The sequence below is a fragment of the Urocitellus parryii genome, chromosome 10 (assembly GCF_045843805.1).
Source record: "Urocitellus parryii isolate mUroPar1 chromosome 10, mUroPar1.hap1, whole genome shotgun sequence".
Lineage (NCBI taxonomy): Eukaryota > Metazoa > Chordata > Mammalia > Rodentia > Sciuridae > Urocitellus > Urocitellus parryii.
In genome coordinates, this window is record NC_135540.1 from 36,393,750 (window position 1) to 36,412,353 (window position 18,604).

General features: G+C 37.8%; 1 protein-coding gene across 4 annotated transcripts in view; it reads right to left on the reverse strand.

The window, feature by feature from the left end:
• Positions 1-5,967: 5,967 nt before the first annotated feature.
• The window catches only part of Abcg2 (ATP binding cassette subfamily G member 2 (JR blood group)), a 114,189-nt gene continuing 101,552 nt past the window's right edge, over positions 5,968-18,604 (reverse strand). For all 4 annotated transcript variants that reach the window (XM_026379649.2, XM_026379651.2, XM_026379650.2 and 1 more), the window contains exons 10-16: positions 18,288-18,370; positions 13,729-13,818; positions 12,362-12,486; positions 11,156-11,310; positions 9,027-9,116; positions 7,837-7,925; positions 5,968-6,180 (exon numbers count right to left, since the gene is read on the reverse strand). In XM_026379649.2, the coding sequence (XP_026235434.1) occupies positions 6,033-6,180; positions 7,837-7,925; positions 9,027-9,116; positions 11,156-11,310; positions 12,362-12,486; positions 13,729-13,818; positions 18,288-18,370 (780 nt within the window). In that variant the 3' untranslated portion in view covers positions 5,968-6,032. The remainder of the gene's footprint in view (positions 6,181-7,836; positions 7,926-9,026; positions 9,117-11,155; positions 11,311-12,361; positions 12,487-13,728; positions 13,819-18,287; positions 18,371-18,604) is intronic.

Below are 18,604 nucleotides of genomic sequence, written 5' to 3' on the forward strand. Positions count from 1 at the left end.
TTTCCTACATGCCTCAACTCACATGCAATTGAATTTAATGTTATAACTGACGCTTTGGGACCAATAAAGATAAAAAACAACTTCCAAGTCTCATTTTGGGATCAAAATTAAAATGTTTTCATTAAGGCGATCATAAGCGTCCTACTCAATCTTGATAGCTCTTCTTGAACACGACTAAGCAAAATTGATCCCAAGCCTTTAAGAAGGAAGTGGAAACTTATAACCCCTTGGGAGTAAAAGGAAACCCAGGACTCTGATCTTTCGCAATTTCTCTTACTGAGCCAGTTCCCCGGACCACCAAAAGTTTAAGACCAGGAAAAGTAACTTATAAACTCCTCCTGTGATGTGGCCCTGCTTAACCCTGTAAAACTCAGATCCTTGTAGTAGCCCTTCGGCATTTTCTTCTTGAAAATGGGTCCCTCCACTGCTGAGTGAAGCAGGTCTGTCTCCATTTCCTTTTCTTCTTGTATTCTCTTTTATTTGTTTTACTTGATATAAACCAAAGCAGTTTCTTGGTCAATAACTCATTATCATTAATATTTCTAATAATACCATCTATGTGTATATTAATTTATATTTTTGCAGTATGTTGTGCCATATGTTTTTCACACCAACCCTAATGTTTTATGCATTTTTTTTCTTATCTACTACCATCATTATATTTTCTTCTCCATCTCCAGATTACACACCCATTTCTGCCATTTGCCCTATAGGAGCCAATTCTGATAACATTGGACATGCAGAAAACTAAATCCTTTTAAAATGTTTAAACATAAAAGTGAATTTATATTTGGATTGCATTATTCCTTACAGAGTTTTAAGGTGCATTTTGTATTGTAGCTCTGTGACGGTGGTCCACCTCATACTTTGAAGATAGCCCTTGCTGCTCTACCACTGAGGCGTATTTTAACATGGACATGTTTTCTTTTCCTCTTCTCCCCTCCCCTTCCCTACCTGAGTGAGGGGGCAGGATTACCTTTTACCCATCCTAGGCTGAGCCCAGAGCCACCACAAGAACCAAATAATTCAAACTTTAGGGATGGGGCCTGGAGATCTAAGGAAAAGCTGCCTCCCAAATTAACAAGTGAATCACAACCCCCCACAGGAAACACCTGGAATGGATCACTTCTTCAAAAACCCTCTTCTCCCTGATGCACAGAATCATAGGCTCTAGGACAGGAGACCCCTGTGCTTCTCCTTTGCCAACAAAGCAAAAAATTTTCTTTTTCCTTTTTCTCGAAACTGTGTCCTTGTTATTGAATTGGCACTGGGGACAAGGACCAAGTTTTCAGTAACAGCTCTAGCAAGTTATTCTGATGATTGTGTCGTATTTCCTATCCTGCAGCCATCATATTTTACTCACCCATGCCTGTAGTGAACAGTTGCTTCTAATGTCTCCACTTAAACATCTTTGTGCGTACAAAATTATCTTATTGACGAGTTCCTCTCTGAGTATAAAATAGGGAATGGAGTGCTGGAACCCCAGTGTATATGTTTCCCAGAACTGTCAGGCTGCCCCCCAGAGTGACCGCCCTGTCTACAGTCCCAGTCACCTTCTTGGACTCCAGTTTTAGCCACGCCCTCAGCAGCACTGGTACCTTCCAGCTTCCTCATCTGTTAAAGGAATGGTTTTAAAGAGAGACTTCATTTTACTTTGCATTTCTGATTCCTCATAAGGTTGAACATCCCCTCACACAGTTGTTGAGCACTTGAGTTCCATTTTTTGAAAATTGTGCATTCAAACCTTTAGATTTTTATATTTTAATCGAATAAGAAACGAGTATGTTTTTATTCATTGCCCTTATCAGTTGAGTCAAGATGATTTTTGTTAAGTTATAAAAACTTGTATGGTTAAGTATTAATTTCTCACTAGTTTTAGACCCTGTTAATATCTCATTCATCTGTTAACTTTGTCAATGTTTCCTTCATTTTCATTTAGTAAAATCCACCAATTTTCCACTTTTTCTTGTGGATCTTTAGGAGACCTTCATAAGGTCCTCAAATCCTTATTTATGAAACATAAATTATCTTTCATATTTACTACATGTTAAGAATAATTGTGAGGCTGAGGTTGTGGCTCAACAGTAAAGCACTCACCTAGCACATGCAAGGTGCTGGGTTTGATCCTCAGCACCACATAAAAATAAAAACAAGTAAAAATAAAGGTATTATGTCCAACTATAACTAAAAAATAAAATAATAATTGTATATAAGGCCCATGGGTTTTTTTTCTCCATATCATGAACCAATTGTCTGAACACTCTATGAAGTCTTCCTTACTATTTTATAGTATCACTGATATATTTCAGATTCACATTTACATGTGTCATTTTACTTTTATATGAACCTATGACTCTTCCTACACAATTTTTACTACTGTCTTAAATAATATGTTCATGTGCAATAAGGTGATGCCTCTTTCCTGTTTTTATTTTGCCAAATCAACTAAGCATTTTTGTGAACCTTTGTTTTCCTCTGTTATAAAAAGTTTAATGGGTTTCTGGGGGAAAAACAGAGGAAAAAGTCCCAATGAAATTTAATTGGAATTGTGTTCAATTTATTGGTTTAGGGAGGGTTCACATCTTTACAATATCAGAAACGTAAGTGTCCATTTACTCAGATCTTCCTTTATGTCTTTTAACTGTTTCTAAAATTCATCCAAGACCTTTTACATTCACTAATATGAATACTTGTATTGCCACTATGACTTCACTGCTTTATGGTTTTATTCTTATGATGAACATAATCTTGTCTTCCGTATTTTTAGTGGGATATTGCTATTATAATGGAAAGTTACTGATTATTTGTGAGGTGATCCATAGAGCATCTCAACTTAAATAAGGATAGTTCTGTGTCACAGTAGTGGCGATCGTAGACATGCTTGTTTCTGGTCTCCGTGGGAGTGTTTCAGTTTGTGTTTCTCTGAGAGAAAAGCCAAGACAAGAACCTGTTTCAGATAGTTTATTTAGGAATAGTTTATTAGGAAAATGGAATAGAAAACATAGTCAGGGGAGGAGGAAATGCCAACATACAGCTGTGCTTCTGAAGTTTTCTCCGTAGGCAACAGGGACTCGATTCCTTTTCTGATAGCAGGAAAAAATTCCTCCCATCATCTCTGTCTGCAAAACGTAAATCTGAGGCATTTCTCCATGGCCTGATCCCTGTTAGTTGAGGGTGTTAATAGGGTGTTAAGCCCAGCACTTTCCCACGACACTTGCATACAAGCTGAGATTCTTGCAGTTTGGGGGCAGAGAGCAGAAAAGTGAAGAGTGGTACAGGAGGGATGCTGTCAGAATGAGCTCAACTCACATGAAAATGCCCACCCCGGCTGCAACCAAAAGTGGAAGAGCACAGAGGAGACTTGACAATACCAACAGCACCCACTTTAGCCCACCCTTTGTACCATGCAGACCCTCCCATGCCCACCTTAAGCTGCTGTGGACTGAGTGAGAGGCCATTTGTAATCTCTAGAAAACACAGAATGGGAGGGTCAGTGGAACTAGCCAGTCCCCATTGCTGCTACTGGTCACAGGCTGATCACTATTATTTTTCTTCTGCCATCCTTTCCAGAATTTCCTTATTCTTGGCCAGTACTTCAGCTCTATTAAGCTGCTTGCCTGATATAGTGATCCACACCTTCAATCCTGAGAGCTTGGCTGCCAAGACTCTGTGGAAATACAGTTACCTCTCTGAATTCTCTGCCCATTATGTAGCAGTAAGCAGAGGCTTTGGAGGTGATCAATATTACAACTCCTTTCTTTGCTACTATCCCACCAGTGTGGAAATCCTAAAGTAACTACTTGTGGCAGATATTGTCAGATTCCTTGGAACCCTTACTATATTTCCAAGGGACCCTGTACCTTGCTCTTTAAGGTTCAGAACCTCTTAGCCAGCAGGGCCTGTATCTGCAGAGATGGGAACATAAATTCAACAAATGAGTCCATTGAAATGATATTGGGAGACACCAATATGCTTGTTTCATGGTCCTGACCCTGGTAAAGGGCCCTATTGATTTAATGTACAAGTATAAAAACTTATAGGGACAGATAATAAATAGTTTAGTCTTTGTAAGTGATAATGGTCTTTGTCCCAACTACTTTGCTACTGGTGATCAAAAACAGCCACAGACAATACAAAAACATTTCTATAAAGTTAGCACATCCTTTAGGATGTTTATCTCACAGACATAAGAGACAATCATTCTGTAATTGCATATTATCATTTTGCTGCCAAGTTGCTAGCTGCTCTGGTTTCCTGAGAAGTCAGGACCATCGAGGCAGCCCAGCTGCTGAAAGACCCATTGACTGCATCCATTCCTGTCACCTTGTCAATTCTGCTCTAATGACATGGGGCAAGCACTGGAATAAGCAAAAGACATCTCACAAATGAGTGATACTACTTTTCAAACACATATAGATTCAGCATATGTTAATAAAATTCAAATGCAAGGGCTGGGGATGTAGCTCCATGGTAGAGTACTTGCCTAGCAAATGCAAGGCCCTGGGTTCAATCCCCAGCACCACAATAAAGAAATGAATAAATAAATATTCAAATCCTCAAAGAGGAAGTATGTATATCCAATCAGGGTATACATACTTCCTCTTCAACATCTCTCCTAACTAACCACTTTTTTCTCACCTTTCTTATTCCCTCCCCCAGATACCAAGGAGGCTTTCACAGCAGCAGGCTTCCTTGATTGCCTGAATAGCCAGAAAACAAACAGCAAATGGCATTGACTTGTAACTATAATTTTCTTTATTATAAATGGAATTAAGTGGTCCCTCCACTATAGATTAATTTTGACATTCAAGGAAATAAAAATTGAAAATATATACATATTCTTAAGTGAACATGTATCAAATAACATTTTATTTTCCCTTTTATAGAAAAGTAAACTCACACTTAAAAAACTGTCCCTTAATTTAAAAATGAAAAGTGATACATTTTGTGTTATGCATTTCTTGCCAAAATAAAAATTATGGCATTTCAATATGATCACAGTTACTGGGGCAGAGGGAGGTCTATATTCTAGCAATCTCCCAGTTCCCTTAATTTCCACAAGTATTCGATTTTAGAAAGGGGAGCTAGATGCAATGTGACATCCTGAATTGAGTCACAGAACAATAAAAGAATATTAGTCAAAAACTGGTGAAATCTGAATAGAATGTATAGTTTGATCAACAATAAAATACCAACACTAATTTCTTAGCTTTGACTTGTATGGTTTAGTATATAAAATGTTAACATTAAGGGAATCTTGGCAAAGGACACGTGGGAACTTCCCACACTATCTTTGCAACTTTTCTATAATTCTAAAATTATTTTAAAATGAAGTTTATTAAAAGGTGGGAAACTTAAATATGTACCTGTGTAGACTAGAACACAAAATTGAGATTGTTACAATTCCCCTAGAGAAGTATCAGTAAGTTCCACCAACATTTAATAAGCTTATTAAAGACTTTTTTTTATCATCATGGTTGGCAAGGTTTTCCAACATATTTTAGATTCCATACTTTTAATACAGTATTACTATACTTGTTATTTATTAGACATTGGCAGATCATAGATTCGTAGATTATCATCAGAGGGCAGGCTGGGATATAGCTCAGTGGTAGAGTGCTGGCCTCTATTGTGCTAGTATTATCTCTCACACCACAAAGGCAAACAAACAAACATTGGAGGGGTATTAAACTACCTATTAACTTTAACCATGAGAGAATCAACACAAGAAATACTAATAACTGGTCAATAGTTTCTAGAATTCAATTCTTCATTCTCAGATCAATAATTTAGACTGCATTTCTTTCTCAAGGTTACCCTCTGATGAGATAAACTAATGTGTATTTTGTCAGTTTTTAAATGTATAATTCAGTTTTTCACGATTCCTGTGAATGTTTCTGTTACAAAATAATTATTGCTAAATGACAGCATGATGGCAAATTAACAGAAGACAACAACAACAAAAACTTCATTGTATACTTAAGGTGTTCCTTTTTAATGCAAGAGTAATTCACAGTAAAGTAAATGGGAATTTAAGAATATTTTTTAAGAAGTAACAATTTTAGGTAGGCAATCATGAGGAAGATAATCGTCATACAAGCCAAAGCCACATGGTTCTGCCACAAGCCCCAAGGCGAGAGATCAATGCCCTGATTTGTCAAGTATTCTTCACCAGTACACCTGAAATTCAACAGAAAACAATATAAAGTCATTCCTAAAATCTGTCAAATTTTATTCAGCATATTCTCTGCTCCTTATTGAGGCCTAGAGGTAACAAAATTGTTAATAATAATCCCTTCATGAATAATTGCTAACAGTCACTGAATGCTTACAATTTTGCTAGATACTATGCTAAGTAACTTGTACCTAACAGTTTAGTTAATAGCTATTACAATCCCAAGAGTATATATATAATACACATTTAAAATAGGAAGGGAAGGAAGCTTAACAACCTTGGCCAAATTTACAGAGTCATGCTATGGACCAAGTTTCTAGCCTCCTCCGATTTATTCATTAACAAATCTAGGATGCTGCTCTCTTTGAAGGAAACTTTACCAAGTTAATCTTTCACTTACTTCTGATGGGCAACCCTTAGCTTAAACTAATGACACTTACAGCCCTTGCTAAGGTGATCACCAACAAGACAGCCAGCAAAAGAATACAGGCAAGAATGCTAAATCTAAGAACAAAGGGAGTAAAGGCTTCCAATCTGAGCAATATTTGGTCAACTGCTGCACCAAGACACTAGGGAGGAGTGTAGAAACCCAGCTATAGGACGTGACCAGGAGGCCCAGGAATCAGACTCAACCCTTAGGTAGCAACTGGAGCACAGCAGGATGGAACATTCCTGCCACAGGTTTGAAAATCAGCTGGTACTAAAAACACCTGGTGCAGCCACAGTTATTGCCAGCTGCCATTCTTGTGCACCTCTAAGAATTTATCATTCCAGAAACATCAGTGGCCTCTCTTGCTATAAGAGGAGTTTCCTTCCTCCTTTTGTGAGGATGAGCCTTATATGAGCATGAAGCCCTCAATGGCTCCTCCTTATCTGGTCACATTCTTCCCAAGCACTCCATCCTGACTAGTATCCTGGCAATGAGTTTCTGTTACAAAGATGTCACACCCAGATCAAACAAAGAAAGAGTGGGCAGGGTAAAGAAAACCCTTCTTCACAGATTTTCCTTATTAATACTCAAAATAGAAATGTGACCTATTACTAACAATTATTTGAACATTTAGAAGAGATTGAGGATATCAGTATTTTCTTTTCTCTCATTAATTCATGCATCAAAATCAAACCATTAACAACAGCCATAGAAAATATTATTCAAATTTTAAAACTAGATCCTATAATTTTATTAAAACCTGATTTCTGTTTTAATGACACTATGCAAAAACAAACTTACTTCTTCATACTATTTCTCCCCTGTTAGATCTTACTAGTGGCTGGGTTCACAGGTATCACATATAGTTCAAAGCTATAAGCCCTTGCTAAACTATCAAAGCAGCCCATTTCAAATTGTTCTGAAAAAAATTACAACAAAATCAAAATCAAAACTGTTTAAAAAGTATCTTTTAAAATGGCCTAAACAAGCAAGCAACACACAGGAAATAGTATTCCATGTTAAATACAACTTTGACTGTTAGAAGAATATAGGAGTTGTATAGCACGTTCACATATATTAGGGCACAATGATTATTTTATGAGTAAAAAAATTAAGCTCAGAAATGTTTGTTGACACTGAAATGACTCCTATCAGTTCTAAGCCCTGGGGCCTTTCTACACCACTCCATAGTAGAATCAATCTCATACTCTGACACTGCATGCATACTTACATTAAATTTTCGGTAGGACGGGTACTGATTTCTGTTTCATTTAATTCTGGACAGAAGTTTTGTCCCAAAAATTCATTATACTGCAAAGCCTACAATAGAAAGGGGAGTGGGGCAAGGTAATACTTGTAAATTTCAAAAGGTTTCCAAGGAATTATCACAACTATGTCTATTATGATTTGAATACGAGGTATCCCCCAAAACCTCCTGTGTTGGTAGTGGGAATATTCAGAAGTAAATGATTAAATTAGGAGACTTGAACCTAATGGGTCCATCCTAGTTTCAATGGGCTAACGAGGTAGTAACCATGAGCAGGTGGAGCATGGTTAGTGGAGTTGGGTCATTGGAGGTATGCTCTGGAAGGGTCGATCCTCCCTACAACACCTTCCTCTCTCTCCTTCCCTTTTCTCTGTCTCTGTCTCTGTCTCTGTCTCTCCCTCTCTCTCTCTCTGTCTCTCTCTGCTTCCTGACTTTGCCAAGAGCTGAGCAGCTTTTCTCTGCTGGGCCTTTCTTCCATGCTGCTTTACCTCGTGACCAGAGGAATGGAATCAGCCATCTATAAACCTCTGAAACCACGAGCCCAAATAAACTTTCCCTCCTCTAATCTGCTCTTGATGGGTGTTTTGGTCACAGTAATGAAAAAGCTGACTAAAACAATGTTCTTAAATTTAATTCTACTGTTATTTCTAAAAACATACCAAGTCTCTCACACAGTACTTACCAAAGTGAAACAACTAAAGTTAGAAACCTGGTCGTGGTGTGTTAAGACACAGGTTATTTTGGAGCTGATTAGCTCCCTAAAACCAATATGGCTCTGAGTATTAAATAATCCTTGTTTTCCTTCTAACATAAACTGTGAATTCTAGTCTCTCATCTTCTCATTTATTTCCTTATCAAACTGAAACACAATATTTTTTTCACCAACTAGTCAATCTTTTCCTCAATCTTTCCCCTTTGAGATTTCTCCCCAACCTTCCATCTTCCTCAGACAATGGTGTGACTTGGGAAAATACCCAGTTGACTCCCTCACCTTTTGCTAAACAAGGCTAAAAGGAAACACTGATGTATTTTTCCTGAAAGACAGTTCCTAGATGGAAGACATTCACAGCTTATGGGTATGGAAATGAGAGGGTCAGGCTTGATTCTGGTTGTTCCCAGGTGGAAACCCACTCACGAAGATAAGGACAACGTACCGTATAGCCATATCTAGGAATGCTGAAGTACTGTAGCCATGAAAGCCAAGGTGCAATGGTTTTGAGATTTACCAAAAGACCTGAAAAAAGCTACAAAAAGCAAAACTGAAGGGTCAGAACAGGTCCAAAAGTTTCATGAAAAATTCTAAACAGAATCCTCTTCAAGAACTCTACAACCTTCTAAACATTCTGCTAGGACCAATTCTTTCTTGAAATTCTTTCCACTACTTTAAGCACTTACTCATCATCCTCCTTTGCATGTGTATACCTCTGCATAACTGTGGCAGTTCACGTTTAATGGAAATACAATAAACCTATAGTTTATATTATATATTCCACTTATTTGGAAAATCCTTGTCAAGACTAGATTCTAATCTTTCTCTGTAACTGTAAGGGAAGATTAAGAAGTACAGTCACTTCTTGGCATCCACATACAGATACCAAAATCTGGAGATGCTCATGTCCCTTAATTGCATATAACTCATGCACGTCCTTTATACTTTATACACACCCTGTACTTATTTAAAGTCAACTCCAGATTGTTTATAATACCTAATACAACATAATGCCATGTAAATAGTATACTGTATTCTTTAAGGAAAATCACAAGAAAAAAGTCTGTACATATTTAGTACAGATGCAATTTTTTTTATATATGTATTTTCTACCTGCAGTTGGCTGAATCTTTAAATGCAGAACTCATGGACACGAAGAAAGAAGTGTGCTTATTATTTTAATGAAGCCACCACTATGTGTTCACCCTAATAAACCTTGTAATCTAAGAACATAATCCAGAACAATCCTGAGCATCATATGCCCCCCTATATACCCACACAATAAGATTCATTATTTATGAGGATTTGCAGTGTATGTCCATGAGTTTAGGAATAACTGGGGGTTCTGAATCCAGGCTTAAGATAACCCAATGCCTAGAACTGATAAAAAGCATAATATAGTGAAGTACGTCGGAAAACATGGTCAATACCTCCACTTAAAGTGACCAGAAAGCAATGGAGACTCCAGGAAGGACTGCTTGAGACATACCAGGGACAGCTACAAGGTCCATGTAACACTGTCCTAACTGATACTAGATACACTGAGATGTGCAGAGCAATGACAATGTTGTCATGTGCCTTTGGATATCTACTCTTGGATGTACCATGTGCTACACTGGTACATTGTAGGTACCATGACCCACATTGGTAGTTTCCAAATTCAGAAAGGAAGAACTAAATTCTGAGAAGACTCTGAGCTAATTATGTCATATTTAAAGATACATACTCCAACTCTAACAGAAAGTAATATTAACATTTTCATTAATAAGCTAAGCAGTCCTTGATGTCTGAAAAGGAAAAAAAATGTCTGAATAGGAAAAAAAGATGACTGGTTCCATTAATCCATTGAGTCTATGTGAGTGTAAAACTTAGGGACATGTAAGATTAGGAATATTACCCATCAAGCAAAAAACAAACAACAACAACAAAAAAAACAGAAATAAATTGATATAAGAGATTCTCAGAATCCCAGAAAGGGTTTCAAAATACAAGAGGGGCCCCAGTAAGACTCCCCCGAGCCACACAGAGCTTTGCTTTGATCTGGATTTGCTCTATGCCTCTCACAGAGCTTTGCTTTGATCTGGATCAAAGGGCAGTGAATGCAACCAAACTCTGCTGTGGATAAACAGGTGGCAGTTCTCTAACACCAGCATTAAAGGCTGGCAGATAACCTGTCGTCTTTTATGAGGGAACCAGCCAATCATTGTTTTTTTTTTTTAAGTTCTTATTTATCAAGGTTTCTAAAATAGCAACAGAATTGTCTTTTAAAAGCACATCAGAGGGCCAGAGTTGTGGCTCAGTGGTAGAGCGCTTGCATAGCATGTGTGAGGCACTGAGTTGGATCCCTGACACCACATAAAAATAAACAAATAAAATAAAGGTATTGTGTCCATCCACAACTAAAAGGGCCAGAAGGAAAGCCAGTAATACAAACTATATTTCAGCATATGGCTTCATGAAAGTATCTGAGTCCCACATACAGAATCCTCAAAGCAGGTTTTACAGGACAGGTGAAGGGGCAGGAAGGAACAAGGGGAACAATTCCCTCTCCTGAGAGGCTCTGTTCACACTCACCATCATAAACACAAAGCATATGGTCATGAGAAGCGTAGCCACAGATGCCACGCTCTGACCGGCTGCGATGGCAAGTCCCATAGAACTGGCCGAATAAGCCACCATCATAAGGGTTAACATCATGATGAAGAAAGCGTCTGCCTGTGGTTTCAATCCTGAAAGAAAAGAAGGGGTCATTGAGGCTGCCTACGCTACTGTGTAGCTGGGGTGGTTCATTGTGCAAACAGACTCTAACATCAGAGCAAAAAAAGTTATATATGATTCAATTTTATTCTTTTCCCTCCATGTAAGTGCATAAAGTTATCATACAGATTGTTTTTTTACATTTACTACATAACACTATCCCATATAACTAATACCTGTGTTCCCTTATGCATAATTATGGGCAATTTCTGAGTTGCTGAGTTAAACAAGTATAGGCAGCACAACTGGCCAAATTCTCCTGCCTTCTCCTGTCATAGGAAACTCATCAAGAGCACACTCTCATACCCACATACCCACATTACTCACTGTCGGCTACAACTGCATTACTGAAGAAGCCAGGATCAGGATTCATGACCTCAAAGTGGTTTTTATATCTAGGGGAGGGGAGGTGTCTCTATAACCTGACTCCCCCTCAACAAATCACCACATAGCTCTGTGATTAAGAACAGGACTAATTTTGGATTCTGAAACTATTTTATAAACTATTATGAGGTAATGCTCTGGGTCACGCAGTCTGAAGATTTTGGAACAGCCATAAGAACACCTACTAGGAACCTGAGGGTCTAAACTCCATGACCAACTCTTTACAACACATCTGCTATGTGTAAAACGGAAGGGTTACACTTAAGTGATGGTTTTATTGTATAGCACTTTGTCTAAAATACATATTTCTGGTGTGTGTATATGTGCCTATTAGTGAAATATATGGGAATTCTGATGCAATGAATCTGGTGCGAAGTGTGAGTATAATGTAAAATGAATGTCTGTATCTATCTAACAAGTATTTTTATTAAATCATTAAACCCCCAAAGTCACCATTCTCCTCTGATTAGAGAATGGGTGGGGGAGAATATATATGTATATTTTAATATTTTTTACCTGTATCTAGATCACTCTATATAATTCTACAAAAAGATATAGATAGTAATAAAATATATATAGATAAATTGGATTCATCTACAACCAAGACTGAAAACACACCCTTTTTGTCTTGTTACTTACCTATCATGAAGTACAGTATACAAGTAAATATGACACTTGGCAAAAACCTCATGGGTAATAAATCAGAAAGCAATTTTCCAAAGAAGTAAGATGACACTCTGTAGTATCCACTGATGTACTCGTGTCTACAGAACAAAAACACACCACAGGTCCCAGATTAGTCTGAGAAGGCACAGCCCAGATGAGATGCTGCTGTGCAGACACCTGCTGCCATCAGATCTGACACTGCAGCTGCCCACAGGCTCCAGGCTGATCCCTGGTTAATGCCCTTCTCCACCTCAGGTGCAGCCTCCCTGGGGCATCAGCCCCCAAGGCTCTTGCTGTGAAGCTCTCATGACAGCACCCCTCCTGCTGCCGCCCACTCTGGCCCACATCACCCCTCCAGGGACACAGTCTGGTTCTCCTCACTCTCCTCAGAGACTCTGCTGCTCCTCTGAGGCTGGCTCTGCCTGAACAGCAGCACTTGAGGGGCTAATCTCAGTGTAACAGGGGCTTTTCTTCTCCCCATTTCTGAGTGTGAAGAATGTGACATTGATAGTCTCCAAGGCCCCAATGCTATAGCAGATCCCTAAACTCTACTTCTGCTACTCTCATGTTAAGAACAACAACAAAAAAAAATGCTTCTTTTAATGATCACATCTCCACTTGTAGTCCGGTCATCTACTAAGTCCTCATCTTTCTTCCTGTTGACATGTTGCCCCATAATTCCAAACTCTTCCACTGGGGTCTTTATCCCTTCCCTCTCTGACGATTCCTCTCCTTGGCATGTCAATATGAGCAAATCCCTTCCATCTTTGGAAAACAGAGACAAACCCAGTCTGCTCTTTACTGCAAGGCTGCCCTTTGGCTCTCTCCACTCCTCCATTCACTGGGAGACTACACTTGGTCACATTCTTTGTCAGCTTTACCTACTACCTCTAATTTGCTGCTTAACCCACCTCTAAATCTCTACCAAAGCCTCTCAAACTTTTCTTGCAAGGGTTACTATAACCTACTATTTTGTTAAAAAATAAGAGTTAGTTTTCAGTTCCTTTGTTGCTTGCTTTCTCTGGACCACTGGGATTTGCTGACCATAACCTAAACCTAAAATTACCTTTTCCCTTGCTAGCAGGCCCCGCACACTTGATTTTTTGTTTCACCTCTGACTGCTTTTCCTCAGTTAATATTAGTAATCCCCAATCATATTTCAAAAGTTCATGTTATACACTATAAATGTATATAATTTATATTTTGTCAATTTAAAGAAATAAGTAAAGGAGAAGAAAACCACTCATAATCCCGAGGATCGCATCTTTGGCTCAATTCCAGATATGACCAATTTGACTGACAGCCACCAAGGCCCCTTCCCTGAATGGAGACCTACTCACATAAAGAGCTTCTTCTCCACCACAAAGAGCTCCACGGCCGACACGCTGCTGAAACACTGGTTGGTCGTCAGGAAGAAGAGCACCCCTGCTCTGGCAGGACAGAATGGAACAAAAGCACCTCAGCTGACTCTACAACACTCTCAGGTTGGTTTTCTATCCACAGAAGTCCTCCCACAAATGATACAACATTAAACAGATTTTAAGAAGGAAAAAAGAAACAAGAATCATTCTGGCTAAAACAAAGAAGGAAGCATGACCCCATGAGGCCTCTTGAGGTCTCTCTGTCTCTGTATTCGAGCATATTCTGAAATTCATATTCTTAAGCTGCTGTCTACTGAACTGGGTTCCCCTTAAATTCCTACGTTGAAGCCGGAACCTCCAGTGTGCCGATGCTTAGAGATGGGACCTTCAGGAAGTAACAGGGCTTAGATGAGGTCATGAGTGGAGCCCCATGATGGAATTCATGCTCTCATAAGAGGAAGAAGCACCGGACAGATTTTTCTCTGCCGTGACAGGGTGCAGAGTGAAGGTGGCCATCCGCAAGCCAGGAAAGCACCCTCACAACAGCCTGACCTGCTGGAACAGATCCCAGACTTTAGAATTCCAGACTCTAGAACGGAGAGAAAATAAATGTGTGTTGTTTAAGCCACCGAGTCTGTGGTATTTTGTCATGGCAGCCCAAGCTAATATATGTCATAAAAATATTATCACCTTCAATTTAACCAACTAAAATGCCAATTGTTGTATTCCTATTGTATAAACAGAGAAACAGTAATCTGAATAAAAAAACTAAACAGGTTAAAAGATTCAATTAACCACTTTGGTTCTGAAACTGAATAAAGAAGAAGGTAAGACATGTGGAAGGAAAATTCGAGACACTGGAGGGAACCTATACTCAGACACCCACCTTATGAATGAGACTTAATGCTTATTTCCCAGTAAAATAACTGAGGTTTAAAAAGCAAAGTGCTCAGCTAACCTACATTTTAGTGAAAACATGGGTTTCATGAGAGCACACCAACATCCTTCAAAAAAAAGGCACCGGCTGCCCTTTGTAACAGAACAATTTAATTGACAGGGAGGATGTTAGTTGAAACAGAAAAAGAGATGATGTGATGCAACATTTAAGTGACAGAAAAACAAAAGAACACACCAGTGAACAGCTCCAACTAACTTAAAGGAAAAATAAGAATCCCTAGACAATTCTTTTTAAGACCTATACAATGAAGAACTGAGCATACAGGCCGTTTTAAATGTAAATATTTGTACCATAATTAAAATGAATGGAAAACATCCAGGCCTAGTAGAGAAGTAGCTAATAACTTACCATCAGGAATAAACTTAATATAAAGTAAAAACCTAATTTCAGAAACATGGGACATAGCAATGATTCAGTTCAATTTATCATCTTACATCTAATAATAAAGTAATGTTCATGGTTCTGCAAAAATCAGACAGTGAAATTCCTTCTAAATCAAAAGATGACTTCTTTAATACTGAATACATTTTTATTATTAAACAATTTAATGCATTCTAATTCTTTTCATGGTGGTAAGCCACATCTGTCTCATATATATAATTTTTTTATAGTGAAAACATTTAAAATTTATTTTCAGGAATTTCAAAATATACATTACTACTTACTATACTTACCACACTGTGCAATGTTATCTCAAAGGGAAAAAAAAAAGGTATTCTTCCTGTCTGAGACTTTGTATCCAATGACCATCATCTTCTCACTCCTCTAATCTGTGGCAACTACCATTCTACTCTCTGCTTCTGGTTGTTTTAAACTCTACATATGAGTGAGCACATGTGGCTTTTGTCTCTTTTTATCTGAATTATTTTACTTAGCACAAGGTTCTCCAATTCCATCAACACCATCACAAATGACAACATTTCTTTTTTAGGGTTGAACAGTATTCCACTGTGTACCCACATTTTTCTTATCCATTCATCTGCTAATGGACTCCGATTCCTTACTTTGGTTATTGTGAATAGTCCTACAAGGAACACAGGAGTGCAGATATTTCTTCAGCAAACTGATTTCAAATACTTTGCATAAATACCCAGAAGTGAGATTAGTGAATCTAATACATTTTTTAAATGCCTTTTTCCTTATTCATTTAGTTATCACCACAACTCTATAAGGCTATTAAGTCAAAGGAGCTCACACTCTACACAGGATTCAAACCCAGTGTCTCAGTAACACAGGTTAGAGAAAGTGTAATGACAGTACTTGACCACAAAAAAAAGAGAACTAAACTCTTGGCCTCCCTAGCAATTTCAACTGATGAAACACTGATATTTATCCCTGAAGAAAGCTCTAACAACCTGGTTCCAGAGATGACACTGAAACTCCCCCCACCCCACACCGCACCTAATCAAAAGAATTAATCACTGATCAATCATCCCAGGAGGGATTAGATAAACCACACACATAGGCCACTTTCATTTAGTCCAAATTCTTATTAAAAATGGTAGCAATTTTAAGTCAAAAAATACGAATTAATATAATTTCTCCAGAAGACACCTGGAGAAAAAGCTAAAGTTCTTCTTTATTTCTTTGGATCTTTTTACCAACACCATTAATGTCTAGCTTTCCAGTTCATCTTTATAATTCCAATTAAGTACAGGTTTGTCAACAATTTTTCCAAACACTTCATGCTACACAACAACAACAAAAAAGCCCAGAGCTCCTAGATTCTAGAACAGAGATATGCTGTTCTAGGATAACACAACCTGCACGAACCATCCATTTCTAGCAAGTATGGAAACAATCCAGAGATCCCAACCCTCAGGGAAGATAAAAAGATAAGCAATGACCTAATTCTGAAAACAGTTGCAAAAATCATCTCATTGTAGACTAACACTACTTGATTATCTGAGTGAAATCTACTTTTATCCTTATTCTTTCTTTCAAAACTAATCAGTCTTTTCCAGACATCAACATATGTTCAACATAAGCATCTTCAAACATCCTCAACAGTAAAATAAGGATAATATTATATGCCATCTTTGATCTCTGGAAGGTCACATGAGCTTGTGGGTGTCAAGGAGAGCCCAGTGCCTAGTAAAGTGACAAGAACTCTGAGGTCTGTGATGCAGCACAACACCTATATTCAGAACATGATACAGGCACTACAAGGTCTCACTGTAAAGCCAGGTGCCGTGGTATAAGCCTACAGTCTCAGCTACTTGGAAGACTGAGGCAGGAGGATCACCTGAGCCCAGAAATTCAAGGCCAGCCTGGACAACATAGAGAGCTCATCTCAAAAATAAATGAAAAATTAACAAATAAATGAATCTCATCATGGATCAAGATTCTTACAGGTATATTATAACTGAAACTAGGTCTGAATCATAACACTAACATAACCATTATTCAGTTAGGAAAAGCTGAGTCCCACTAGCTTATCTTTCCCTCAAGTCAAACAAATCCAAAACAGTGAAAATTGGCTAACTTGCAGCAGAAAAATAGATAAACTGAATTATTCCAAAGTTGAATACACTTGTACATCAAAGGACATCATAAATACAGTTAAATAAAAACCCACAGAATTAGAGAAAATGTTTGGAAATTATACATCTGAGAAGAAATTAATCTCAGAAATATAAAGAGCTCCTACAATTCAACAACAATAAAACAAATTTAAAATGGGCAAAGAATTTGAATAGGCATTTCTCAAAAGATCCAGTGATCTTTATTGTATATTTTAAAAAAGAATAAATATTAAGTGTTGGGGAAGATGTGGAGAAAATGAAACCCTGTGTACTCCTGATGATGGAAAATGGTATAGTTGCAGACAGAATGGCAGGTCCTCAAAAAATTAACCATATGACACAGCCATTCTGCTTCTGGCAACATACCCAACAACTGAAAACAGGGATTCAGACAGATATTTGTACACTCATAACTGCATTATTCACAACAACCAAAAGAAGGAAGCAACCCATATATTCATCAATGGATGAATGAATAAATGAAATGGTTTGTGGTATGTGCGGGGGTAATGGACTATTCACCTTAAAAGAGAAATGCTACAACACGGATGAATCATGAAGACATTATGTTAAGGGAAATAAGTCAGTCACCAAAGGACAAGTACTTAGGACTCCATGTACATGAGGTTCCTAGAGTAGTCAAATTCAGAAACACAAAGAATGGTGTTTGCCACGAGTTGGGAGAAGTAGCTATGAGGAGCTGTTGCTTAATGGGTATGTCAATTCCATTTGGGAATATTTTAAAAAAGAGTCCTGGAGTAGGATGGTGGTGACTTTTGAACAATCATGTCAATATACTTAAAGCTATTTAACTATATACTATGATGGTTAAAAAGGCAAATTTTATGTTCTGTATCAAAAGAGACATAAATATGTTTGTGCATGTGAAAAACAAAAGTAACTCTTCCATTCAGTTTTCAATTCACTCATTCACCCAACCCCAAAAGAATGCCATTTAGGCTGTACTTGTTTTAAATTCAAATTCTTAATGGATGTTCACGAATTGAACAAAGTAATAGCATTTTTATTTTAAATCAAGATCCAGACTTACTTACCTATTCTGAATTCCACTATAATCATTGCTTAGTCCAAAGTAAATTGCACCTATAACCAGTGCCAATACGATTGTGACAGCAACCTTTTCAAAAAGAAGAATGAAAACAAACAAAAAAAGAGTTCTGATTAGAGGTAACAATTTTAACATATCATTTATTTTCACACAATACATGGCAATATAATCAGATCTCTCCATTGAGATACACATTTTTAATGCTTTGACCACAGTCCCTGGGAGAATAAAAAGCAGTATATGTTATTAGACTGCTTTCTAAACAACTAGCAAATCAAGGTATTTGTTGTTTGGAGAACTGAC